This window comes from Takifugu rubripes, chromosome 6 (genome assembly GCF_901000725.2).
Source record: "Takifugu rubripes chromosome 6, fTakRub1.2, whole genome shotgun sequence".
NCBI classification, from domain to species: domain Eukaryota; kingdom Metazoa; phylum Chordata; class Actinopteri; order Tetraodontiformes; family Tetraodontidae; genus Takifugu; species Takifugu rubripes.
Genome location: NC_042290.1, coordinates 8599927 through 8612417, shown reverse-complemented (window position 1 = coordinate 8612417; position 12491 = coordinate 8599927). Strand labels below are relative to the sequence as shown.

At 51.3% G+C, this 12491-nt stretch overlaps 2 protein-coding genes across 3 annotated transcripts in view; both read right to left on the bottom strand.

The window, feature by feature from the left end:
* Positions 1-8835, bottom strand: part of ttc28 (tetratricopeptide repeat domain 28) — a 52593-nt gene extending 43758 nt beyond the window's left edge. For both annotated transcript variants that reach the window (XM_029837379.1, XM_011604757.2), the window contains exons 1-2: positions 8329-8835; positions 4586-4942 (exon numbers count right to left, since the gene is read on the bottom strand). In XM_029837379.1, coding sequence (XP_029693239.1) covers positions 4586-4942; positions 8329-8358 — 387 coding nt within the window. In that variant the 5' untranslated portion in view covers positions 8359-8835. The remainder of the gene's footprint in view (positions 1-4585; positions 4943-8328) is intronic.
* Positions 8836-8971: 136 nt separating this feature from the next.
* On the bottom strand, positions 8972-12310 carry pla2g3 (phospholipase A2 group III). The gene is made up of 7 exons (XM_003965412.3): positions 11647-12310; positions 11436-11568; positions 11233-11367; positions 10682-10986; positions 10482-10611; positions 10156-10266; positions 8972-9951 (listed from the first exon to the last, which is right to left on the bottom strand). Exons 1-7 carry the CDS (start codon positions 12179-12181, stop codon positions 9765-9767), a joined length of 1536 nt encoding a protein of 511 aa, XP_003965461.3. The 5' UTR covers positions 12182-12310; the 3' UTR covers positions 8972-9764.
* Positions 12311-12491: the final 181 nt, after the last annotated feature.

Genomic DNA, 12491 nt, shown 5'->3' with positions numbered 1-12491 from the left:
TCACTTAAAACCATGAATTCCTAATTTCAAGGGTTGAAGATAAGAGGGGAAGAACTGTGATGGTGGAAGTGCTGAGAGCTGCACTCGCTGAGCCTCGACGGCGCCGCTGGAACACGACGGACGCAGCGGCGTTTCTGTGACGGGGCCTGGGCGGCGGCGACTGACGTGCCTGTAAATGTGTTGGGCTCCTTCTTGGCCGACTTCGTGCGTTGGAGAGTTTCCTTGATCAGGCTACGTCGTGCAGAAGCGTCCTGAAACGTCCGCGGGCGTCGAGGACGCCGGCCTGCCGCAGTAAATCTGGACGTTTGTTGTGTTTGTGTGTTTGGCCTCCATGTTGTGATGCTTTCTAATAGACACACAAGCACACACACACACACACACACACACGAGGGCGTAAACACCGAGAGCGGATCAACAAAAGAGAGATTAATCATTATTTGATCCGGCGTTGCCGTGGTAACTCGTTTTTTCTTCGGCTGCCTGTGTGAGGCTGTGGTCCACTCCAGGTCAGAGAAAAGTCCTAATGGGGGGGGGGGGGGGGGGGGGGGGGTGTACTCGGCCTTCCAAGTCTCCCGGAGAACCTGGAGCAGGAAGCTGGTCGGTGGTCTCGGTCTTCCCAAATGAAAGCGCTGCCCTCTGACCCCAGGAGGGGGAGGAGGGGACGGAGGATCCGACGAAGCGGGCCCGCGTCCACAGACGTCACGGCCTCCCGGAGCACGATCATTCGTTGGCCTCGGCCCCGGCGGCGGCGCCGCAGAGGTGCGGCGGGTTATTTCACCGAGGCGTCGTCTCCTCCGAGGATGAATAGCTGATCCGAAATTACTTTATCGATCATGTTGCAGCGCGAGGGGCCGGAGCATCTCTAATTCGTCCCGTTTATCTGCTGCGTCGATACACGAGACGGAGGCGTTAAACACAAGACGACGATCTGGGCGTTGACAGCAGCTCGACAGTCATGTGACAGCGTGTCTGCAGCCAGTCTCACTGCTGCCGCTCTTTGTCATCTCTCTTAGCCATCCCATAATCTGATAGCAGAGGCGCTGAGCCGCGTCCAAGCCCAAGCGTGTCATCCCTTCATTATGTCCCGCTGCTGTTATCTGCTCCCTCCTCTGCAAATCTCTTTGACAACAGAAACCAAGTCAGCGGCAGCTTTTTTTTATCCTTTCTTTCTTTTTTTTAAGTGGGTTAAATAGATTCCAGCTGCTGAGACAGCAGACTGTGGTGGAGTGAGACGTTTCCCAGCGTCCACGCTGGAGGCAGAGACGCAGGACCTCTGGTTAATACCCGACAGCTCAGCCGCTCCCCAATCAGAAGCCACGACGCTCTGCAGGTCGCGCGTTTGTGAGGCAGCGGCTGCTTTTTCTCCACATGGCTGCGACAGAAATGGGAAGAAGCTTCAAGTGTCCCTGCTGCTGCTAATTGGGGGAATTAGCTGCAGGATATGATGAAGGAAGGCTGATCTTCAGAAGCTCTGAGAACCCAGGAAAGCCTCGTGAGATGTGGAGGGTCATGAGAGGGCCCGGTACGCTGGTGCTGCCCTCTAGTGGCCGCCTGTGGAACTAGCCTGTCGAACCAGGATGAGGGTTATTTTGTTGTCTTCTGGATAATATTGTTGTCTCGTTTCCCCGTGGAGACGTCCAGGATGTTGTGCCAGAAAACCAAATCAGAGAAAACTGAGGAAGTAATCAGCTCTAATTAACTGAGCCAAGGCTCAGTTTTCCCAGCTTCCAGGTTGTCACACGCGTATATCTTTCTCAAATGGGATCACTTTTCTGTCCCGTTTCCAGCACCAAGATAATAAAAGACAGATGTCGGTCGCATTCTGTCGATGCCAAACATGTGATTTAGGTTTGCAGGTAGAGACTTTATGAAATATCCCCACAGGAAACTGGATTTGACCCAGAAGTTATTTCCAGTTTCAGACATCTGCGACACCCCCAAACATCGGGATGGGAGCCGCGAGAGGGAAAGTGACTCGTCAGACGCATCCTATCGGGTCTAAAGTCTGCTCGGGCCCAAACAGGAGCCGGACAAACTGCTCAGGTTACAGCCTGAACTCTGTGTGTGTGGAAAACTTCCTGCTCGGGCCGATGCTAGCCCTCACCGCTCGCTTCAAGAACCGCGCTCTGCTTTCTCTGGCATGTGCCTCCGTAATATTTTTGCATCATGTGGTCGGAGAGTAGTTTCTTAATGACAGGGGGAGCGCGAGCGGCTGCGCGGTCCTCTGCACAAACAGGCCTAGCTGGACGCCATCTGGGCTGGCTTCCACTTCAGAGCGGGCGGCGGCGCTCAGTCCCGGAGCGGAATATTAAGGAACATTGAAGGAGAGGGGCTCACACCCTCCTGATTAATGGGGCCGGCCCAACGAGCTTCCTCACCTTTTCAGGAAGGCAGATAATAGCATGAAATACCCCCAGAAGACTGGGCGCTTTTTGCGTGAGGTCCGTCCCTAAAATGGGTCTTATTAACGTGAGCAAGAGCAATTATCTGTCAGGTAACCGCAAAAAAAGTGTAGAATTATTAAAATGAAGTCTTCTGGAAGTTCAGAACGCACTCTGGGACAGAACGCAAACGTTCCTGCCTCTATTGTGCTATTTTTAATTTTCAGTTACCTCACACAAGCAACACAAAAACAAGCCTCCGCTGACATCACGCACACTCACACGCACACTCACACACACACACACACACACACGCACACACACTGCCTGCTTATCCTAAATCACATCTGTCAGGCTCCTGCAGCTGTGCCTCCTTCCTCTCCTCGGCTCCACGCAGGCGTCCTGATGCGAGAGCCCAAACAGGAAACGTACGCGGAGACTTTCTCAGACCGGCCGCATCTCGAAGATGTAAGAAAACGCACGAACCCCCCCCCCCCCCCCGACGAGGGAGGAGAGCGACTCTGCTTCTTTACTTCTGTGATGCGACTTCATTTGAATCACAAAGGAACAAAAGAGCTCCTCGGAGGTGAGGAGCACCAATCAAAGCAGGCGGAGCATTAGAATACGAGGCGGGTTTGGCTCTCGCCGCCGGGGTTGTGGCACAAACACACCTGCGGAGCTATAAACGCTCACGCACGGCTCACGCAGAGACGCGGCGAGTGTGTGGCGAGTGTTTTGCCAACAGAAAAGCCGCCGGGGGCAGAATGGGGCTGCCCAGCGGAGGGCAGAAGGAAAGAAATAAAGGCCTCTTTCAGCCAGACTCACTCTTATTGACACTTCATTAGTCTTGACCTTGTCTCTGACCCACGGCGAACGCATCGACCAGCCCGCTGCCACTATACCACACACACACACACGCACGCACGCACGCACACACACGCACACACACACACGCACGCAGTGGAATGTTGCTTCTGTTATTGTCTTTAGGTGCCAAACTCGGGCCAAGGCCTGGCTATGGTTTCACAAACAAAACAGCCGTGCAGAGCTCCCCCCCCTCTCTCAGACACACACACACACGCAGTGCACACACACACACACACACACACATCCTCACAGCAACACACCCAAGCGGTGCTTCCGTCCATTCTCTCCGACAGAGAAAGGAAGTGGGGTGATCCAGACAGGGTAGCCTGGTAAGCCCAGTCTGCTGCCTGCCTGCTTCCCCCTCTGAATGCCTCTCAGGGGCTCCACTCACCATCCTTCACTTCCTTACACTGGACAAAATCCAAAAAAAAGGGCCACTTCAGATTCTAAGTGGTTGATGCAGTTTCCAGTCATTCAAATTAACGAACTTCTCTCCCTTCGGCTTTTGTTCTGAGGCCTTTTCATCAGGCATCTCTATAGACTGAAGCGGGCCGAGGGAATAAATATGTCCATACATCCCTTAGCCCCGCCCCCTGAATGAAAACCATTAGCTGAATAGCCAAACCCAAATGAGCTTTCACAAACTCTACAGCTGTAGCACATTTTGGCATTTGGGCCTCCTCGTCTTCAAACAGAGGAGCTTTGATTAGATTTCTCCAGCAGCTGAAGTTAACTGAGGTTAGATCGTTGATTTCAGCACAGAAACGCGAATAATTGAAAGAAACAGAAGCAGTTTTGCACGTCGCCATTTCATCAGCACCAGAGCAGGAATGAAATGTTCACGCTGCTGAGGTTTCTACCAACATCCACATCCGTGTTGCCATCATCGGAAATAAAGACCGTTGACCCATTAAAAACAGGGCTTTTCAGAGTTCTTCCTCCTCTCTCACAGTCGCTCTCGCAACATCTGCGGGGAGTTCCCACCATCTCAGCGCTGCACTGATTCAGAAGCCAGTGGACGCCGCTAACAATAAAATAAACTGCAAATCAGGCGGCCTGACCGGGGCTGCAGAGGGAAAACTCGCATGTGAAGTTTGTTTTCCTTCTCTGAGCTGTTTGGAACGGACTCGGAACCACAGGAAGAGGAGCCCAGATTACAACCAGCGACAAGTTGCAGCGGGATCGCCGACCCGGAGGTGAACTCCCGACCGACCGGTGGAAAACCGGACGTGGAGGTCGTTCAATGACCAAAAGCTGCATTTAAAAAACATCAGGCGGTGTAACAACTGTCCATCAATCGCCCCGCTCATGGAACGCCCGGGGCTCGGACCACTTACCTTGGGCCACTTGGGGTTGATCAGACGTGCCTTGATGGCGTCATCCAGGGCGGTGCTGTACTGGCCCAACCTGAGATAGGCGGCGGAGCGGTTGCTGTACAGGATGCAGTTCTGGGGGTCGGCGGTCAGGGCTTCGGTGTAGAGGCGCACGGCCAGGGCGTACTCCCCCTCCTGGCAGGCTTGGTTACTGCGCCGGACGCGCTCCAGGAATTCGGCCTTGCTGAGGCCGCCGGAGCCGGTCGGCCGCTCGGCCCGCCTGAAGGTGTGGGGCGACGGCGTCACAGAGACGGAGGGAGAGGACAGGAGGGTGGAACTGGTGGAGGTCCTGTTGTTGGAGCGGGAACCAAAAAGAGAGAACTGAGGAGAGAAGGAGCAACAGTTACTCAGCTGGTCACAGAACGAATCCTCAAATTGTCTTATACTTTATTTTTGATTGGATATTGATTTGAACCCTGAATGAAGACATCCAGCCAGTGCAGTTGCATGTTTAGCCCACAAGAGCCTGATTTTGATGAGAAGATTCCAGATGGTAGATGAAGGTTTGCACCAATCAGCGCGTTTCCAAAGCCTTTTACACGCGCCCGGTTGCTCGTATTCTTTCAAGCTTGCAAACATTTGAAACGCGAACTGACAGGTCAGACGGATTCTGAGCTGTAAACCAAATGTTCTTTTCCCAGAAAATGTGCTTTTGGCTCCCCAAAAGGAGCTCGCTGAGAGCAGAATCCCGCCCGCAGTGACATCAAAACGACAGAAGCCTCATTTGCATGAATCGGGGATGGATGTTGCGTTTGTGTCAGTCTGTGGCAAATGGAACAAAAAAAAGAGAAAAGAAAAAATCGTTTCTTGTCTGCGCAGCGGTGAGGCTTTGAATTCCTCAGAGGGAGAGGAGGAGAGTCAGACTCCCCGACGAAGCTTCTGTTTATCTCCTCCAGCTCCGTCACACCCTCCAAAAGTTAGCAACTTTCTGCAGAATCTGCTCGCTGAGGTTGGTTCTCTGTAGCTTTAAGTGGCTCCCTCCCTGATCTGGTGCTTCCAAATTTGTCTCCCTCACCAGAGCCTTACACCAAGGCTTTCATTACGCACGCACGCACGGGCGCGTGCGCGCTTATAAATGAAATATGCAGACTGTAGGGATTCTGCGGAGGCAAGAAAATCGAAAGTTTTGGAAACTTTACAGATGATTCACTCAATAAAGCCAAAGGGAAACTTTCAGGAGTGTCGGGAAAATGCGGGATTTCAAACCGTGAAGGCCGGCGGACTTACGCAACACACACCTGTCGATTTTATGGGCGACAATTAGAGATTTGTGCAGACATTTTAAAAAGAAACAAAGCTGTGTTTTTAAAAATTTCTTTTACAATGCTAATTCCCTGCGGCGCGCAGCCGCTGTGTCATCGAGCCCCTCCGGTGTCACAGACGGACCCTGACTGGATGACGGTTCTGATAGGGCTAAAGGTCGAGAGGTCGATGGGGTCAAACGCAGCGGTTTTACTGTAAAAACTGCTGCTCATCTCGTGTTCCGCCGGAGCATAAGCGAGCATCTCATTTAGGCCTTTCACAGACAAATACAAACAGCGCTAATGCTTCCACACGCAGAGGGAAACCAGAGCGCCGTAAACTTAATGAGCGGTTCCGGACTCACTTATCCTGGTGATTAAGAACGCGCTGAAAAGTTTTATGAACGCGTGCGGCAAATTGGGAACGCGGCGGCGAGGAGCGGCTTTCTCCTCTTTCCTGTTCCCTCCGGCGCAGCAGAACACAACTCCGGCTCCTATTCTCAGCTCTGTTCACCCCCCCCGCCCCTTCCCCACAAACCATCAAACTTCAGCCCAGATATGATGGATGGGACATGAAGCAGGGGGCTGTTTAACACGTTGCCGCAGCGCCGTCGGCTGGAATAAACAGAGAGGGCCACACATCACGCGTGTGGAACTAAGACGTAAATCTGTAAGCCTATTACAGCCCAACAACAGTCGGGTTAAAGCAGCAACGCAGAGGAGCTCAGCGTGGCCACGGTTTATTACAGAGGTGCTTATGGACACTGGCCATCTTTAAACAGTCTGAAGCCTCTGCTCACCTGTGGAAGAGGCGCGCAGGCGGTTCATTTGGAGACGTGAACGGGATTTTGTGTTTGCGGACACAAAATCTCCACCTGAGTCTTTGGAGCCCCTGCGGCCTCTGTGTTTGAGCACCTCAGAGGACTTCCTGTCACACCTGACGCCCTCACTCTTCCTCTCAGCTGGCGCTAATCGTGCTAGCGCTGCTGCGATGACCGGCGTCGGATCCCGGAGAGGATCCACGCGTCCTCAGCTGCCTGTTTATTGGAACCGTTGGTGCTGTGAGCAAACCACTTCAGGAGCCGTCTCATATCCGACAGGAAGTTAAATTAGCTTCCGGTTCTGTCATTTTAGGCCGAGGAGCAAACAGCAACCAACAAACTCGGCCTTGGTCCTCGCTGAAATCAAAGCCTCCAGTTTTGATTCCTGGACAGACAAAAACACGCCGAGGTCACAGCGGGACAGCAAACGCATCACGTTTGCGTTCATTCCGCCCTCACTTTTACACCCACAAACGCGCGCGCGTTTGGCACATGGTGTGTGACGAAGCGTGCAACATGGACGTAAACGTCAGGACGGGACAGTCGTGCACGTGTCCCCCGTCATTCGATCCTGGAGCAGCGCTGCGTTTGGGTCCACGCTGCACGTTTTGATTCAGGCGCTGCCAAAGACTGAGTTCCTGTATGACTGTGAGCACTTCTGGATGTCTGGAATCATCAGTTACACACACACACACACACACGCACACACACAGACACACACACAGCCACAGACACACACACACACACACACTTGTCTCCAGTATTCCTCCCTGCCAGGTTAGGAGTGCATTCCAGGAGAATAACACAGACACAATATCGCCCAGATGACCTGACGATAACTGGAAAGCTTCCTCCAGATCTACTGATCCAATAATATTATTCCCATAAAGTTTATTTATTTACTAATGTAGTATTAATACTACAATTAATGCCGGATTATCTAGTGCAATGTTTCCATATTATAAATTATATTTGTCAGGGAAAAAACAAAAACAAAGTCTGTAAATGTCGAACGCAATCAGAAGTTCTTGTATATGTGACATTGGTTGCCATGGCGATGACTGGCTACTGGCTGTTGAAGAGTGACAGTCACACTTCACAATAAAAGCTGTGATTAATTAACACTAATTAATCCCTTAACAAGCAGCAACTTCGCTAATCAACCATTGCTAATGATTGATTGATTGATGAGGAAACTTTAATATCAGCATCTAACAATAATGAGAGAATGAGGCAGAAATTTCTGCCTGTTTGTTGACAGTTTTACTCTTTCTATGTTAGATCATTTGAGCCTAATTGCCTATTCACGTATGTGTCTTCCCCCAAAAGTAAATAAAGATTAATCCCTAAATAACTGATGTTTGATACTCCCAGAGACTCTAAAGTGAAAACTTTAGTCAGACTAAGGGCAGATCTTATACCGCAGGGCTTCAGGCTGCTGTTATTGCTACTTGAGGTAAACTGGGAGCTCTGGTTTCCCCTGCTGGAGCTGCCCTCCCTTTATACTGAGCCTCAGCCTTCTTAACTTGTGTGTTTCTGGCTTTCTTTGCTCCCGTAGAACCGGACCGGGTTCGGATTGTTCTGTTGCTCGCTGAGCGGACTCAGCGGATAAAGGAGCCGCCGCCGCGTCCCTCTGCAGCCTTACCTTTTCTTTCTTTGCCCTTTGCTTTTCCATCCTGCCCTAAAGCGCCCAAACTTTCATCCCACAAGAGCAGCAGGGAGGCAGGAAAACACACCGTCCAGCAGAAAAGCGGCCAGGCTGCGGTGCCGACGAGCATTCAGCGACAAACTGCGCGGAGCTCTGCGCCACGACGCGCCGCTTTTCCTGGAAAAAAGTTAATCCAGAGTGCGTGCGCCATGTTCCTCCGGCCGAGCTTCTCCACACAGCGGAATTTCTGTCCGGTGAGAGGCGGGGATCCGGTCGGCTCCATGGCTGCAGCCTTCAGCAGGGTTTCAGTTACTGCTGGTGACATCAGAGGGGAGTTGAGTTACCTGACGGATCCGCTTTGTTCCTGCGCACACGCTGGATCCCCCACTGGATCCCCCACGGGATCATTTTAGAACCTGGAATCTCTTCCGCGCTGTCATGTGACGATGGTCAGCAAGGTTATTCCTGCAACTTTTTGGACAAATATGCTTATTAAATGCCTAAAAAGGTCTTTGGTGCGGCGCGTTCTGACAGCCAGATCGTCAGATTCCATCATAATTACAGTGGCTTCAAAGACGAGGACGTTGCGGCGCCCCCTGGTGGAGGGCTGCAGTACAGGAATCACCCGGCTCAATAAATGAACTCTTAGAGTAGATTTATTTCCTCACAAATTTTCCTTTATATTTACACCCAGTTTTAATCACATTTTTTATTACACATTTTATTCCTCTATCTATAATCTTTAGTCTGGCATAATAATGAATAAAAAAGTCAGATTTTTCATATATAAATGTGATATTAAAGTCACATTTGCAGGTTTAAAACAACAAAACCATTTTGATTTTTCCTATATTCATTCGTGATTTTATCTTAAATTTAAGACGCATCAATATTTATTTTATATTCAGCTATTTACATTTCTTTCCCTTGTTTAAAAAATGCAGTTGATTTACAGCAGAGAACCATCAACACAACATGAAATACATTAAAATACATAAGGGAAAGTCACCTTAACCAAACATTTAGACATTTGCTACATAGAAAGACATTAAAGGGGAAAAGTTCTTCGATAATTTATAAAGGCAACAGTATTTAAACTGCTGTCATTTTCCTCTGTTCATTATTTCAGGCTCATTTCCTTTTGAGCGCCGTGAATTGATGTGAAATGATACATCAGCAGAACTGTTGGTGCCATTTGTTCCTCTTCTGTCGTATTTTAATATCTTAAATGAAGGAGAGAGTTTGGCGCAGTGGCCTCGGATGACATTATGTTGATTGGAAACTTCAGTTATCCCTCCTGTGAGTTAGTGAGTGAATGTGTGTGTGTGTATGTGTGTGTATTCCTGCCAATCTTTCTTTAGGAAAGAAAACAAGTAAGCGGGTGTCTCGTCTATGACACATCAGGCTGCCCTTCGGCTGTCTGCTGGGAGTCTTTATTGTTTTCTGGTCTTCCTTTTCCACCCCGCTCTTAGTTTTCCAACCTTCCTCACACACATTTTGTGAAGTGTGACGGTTCTGTCTTTTCTCTTTGGCCTCCGCGCGCTCCCGCTCGTGGCCTGCAGGTGGCGCTGTTTCACCGCGTGTGCGTTACTCTGGGCCGTCACCTGGACGACTGCACATCTATTCAACAAAGGCAGAAACAGAGTTTAGCATTGCAATAATTACATAACACACCCCATATATGCATGATAGGCATCTTCACTCGGTTGGCCAGCTTTTTTGTTTTTAGTATATTACATAATGATATTTTATCTCATTCGGTGTAACACCACCCTGAGTCTGAGGTTCCAGCTCAGTCAGGACACATCTGGGTTTGCGACTCACATTTTGCCAGCTGTGCAGCTCCGCAGCAGGAAGCAGGACGGAGACACGCGTCCCAGCAGAGCGGCGTGCACCTCTGTCAGTGGTCTCTGATTAGCCAACATCTGGAATAATCTGGCACGGCAGAAAAACGCGTTAGAGAGTGACGGTGGGGGGGGGGGGGGGGTTGAAACCAAACAGAGCAGATGTGCAAACACCAAAGTATGATAATGTCCAGGAGCCACGCAGCGTCGCAGCGTTGTGTAACGCAGCTCCTGGCCCACTTTAGGAGCAGGGAGGAGGGAGACGTTAGCAGGAAGGGGGGCAAAAACTGTCCCCGTTCGTGGTACCTGCTGGTACAGTTGCAGTGATACAGCGTGGCGGCGTCGGGGTTGTGGAGGCCGAATCTATTCTGCAGGGGGGGGATCTTGGTCCCGCACTGGTCCAGGTCCCTGTAGAGAGAACATGCCTGCTGCATTCCTGTGGAGGGGAGACGCCGCTGTCAAACGTCTCCTGATTGTGTGTGAATGACGTCACTGATAGGAGCTACCTCTGAGGTCAGACAGAGGTTGGTCCCCGGTGGGGGACGTCTCCTGAGCCGTTACTGGTCCGGTGGGCCACTCCGGGCCTGGAGTCGGATCTTCAGTGAAGGAGGTGGGGGGAGGGGGTGTGTGGAGGGTGTACCCTGCAGAGGCGCCGGAGGGAAGCTGCGCCGGTGTCGTGCTGTTCTGCGTCGGCTCTTCAGGTAGGCTGGTGTTAATGGAGCCGGAATGGTTGAGCTGTGCTGGGGAGGGAGCCTCATACAGCGTTGGGGGGTGAACGTCAGCGTAGAGAGCCATTTTAGTCTCTTTGCACCTGAAACGGGGGAATTCAATTCCAATTTATTTGGACAAAATGGTGGAAAAACAATGTTTCCTTTAGTCATTTCCGAAATGAAGACATCAAATTCAGTAACCGACAGGTTATTTCATTTACAATATAACGCCCCGCTCTCATCACCATGGTGACAGTGATGCCTGGGTTGACCTCGAACCTTTAAAACTGCCACCAGCAGCAGCCAGCCCCGACTCAGAGATGAGAGGATAAATGTGTCCCACTCACATGCCGAACCAGTTCCTCTGGGCGCACTGGAGCCGGTGGGAGAATTCGAAGCAGTGCATCTTCAGCAGGTTGAAGAAGGTGTAACCCACCACGTGGGATATGCTGTCTCCAGCCTCCAGCAGACAGCTGCGGAACCTGCCCACAGTCAAGAACAGCGTTTGAGTTTGCCCGGCCAGGACCCGCTGGAGGCTACGGGGGCCTACTTTTTGTCACAGTCGCAGTGAGACATGGTGAAGATGTTGCTGTTGAAGACGCCGAACCGGGAGTGAAAGGACAGAATGGTGTTCTTGCACTGGTCGTGCTCGCGGCAGCAGCTGTCTGTTTCTGCGAAAAGGCCTGCAACACATGGGGGGTTACGCACGGCGTTGTGCACACGTGTCAAACTAAACTAGTTCTGTTCAGGCGGAAACCTACCCAGGTCTCCAAGTGAAGGGGCTTTGTTGCCAGATCCACACCACAGAGTTCCTGGTACAATAAATCCGCGCTTCACACGATGGAGGCTCCTGCCCTTTGACCCCTTCTCTTGCGCCCCAGGAGGTGAGCTGTCCACGCTCCTCAAAGACCTCTTCCCCGGGGGCCCACCGAGGTTCGGAGACGCTAGCGAGACGCACGGATCCTCTGCTCCGAACGCCGAGTCGATACCTAAACTCTCCTCCAGGTGATCTGAAAATTCCCGTGCGCGCTCCCGACACAGGGACAAGTAATCGCGGATGACTGCTGCGTCATCGCTCCAGGCGCAGCTGAGCAGAGCGCGCCTGTGAGACCAGGAGCCTTGGTAGAGCCGGAGGGATGGAGGGGCCTGCTGGGGGGGGCTCCGCAGGAACGTGTAATGCACTCCCTCGGCGGACAAAAGTTTCCTCCGGGCGCAGAAGATGGAGGCTTCAGCGGGTGAGCGGAGAAGCAGCGATGACGACAGAATAGCGGCGAGCAGCGGAGCAAAGCGCGCCATGACCGCGGCTGAGGGCGCAACCAGGCAATTCCGCTCCAGATCTAAAGAAATTGATCACCGAGGAGTGATGACAGATTGACAGGTTGAAAAAGAGAAGAGGGGAGGAGTATTTACTCCCCAGTGGATCGCAAATAAACATTAAATAAGCCGCAATCACGTGATCTCACTCTAACTATCGCTCTCTCTCTCTCTCTGGCACTGTCATATATCGATTATACAAGTTGGCATCAATACAAAACCCCAATTAGTTTCATAGTCAGATCTGACTGAGGATAAGCGCAAAATGTTATAGTTTTGTATACCAGAACAA

Excerpts from the sequence above, each read along its gene's own strand:
- pla2g3 (XM_003965412.3), bottom strand. The coding sequence starts at position 12,181 with ATGGCGCGCTTTGCTCCGCTGCTCGCCGCTATTCTGTCGTCATCGCTG. Across the intron at positions 11,569-11,646 it reads CCCTTCACTTGGAGACCTGG|GCCTTTTCGCAGAAACAGAC; the intron begins GTAGGTTTCCGC and ends CATGTGTTGCAG. Across the intron at positions 10,987-11,232 it reads CAGAGGAACTGGTTCGGCAT|GTGCAAAGAGACTAAAATGG; the intron begins GTGAGTGGGACA and ends CCCCCGTTTCAG.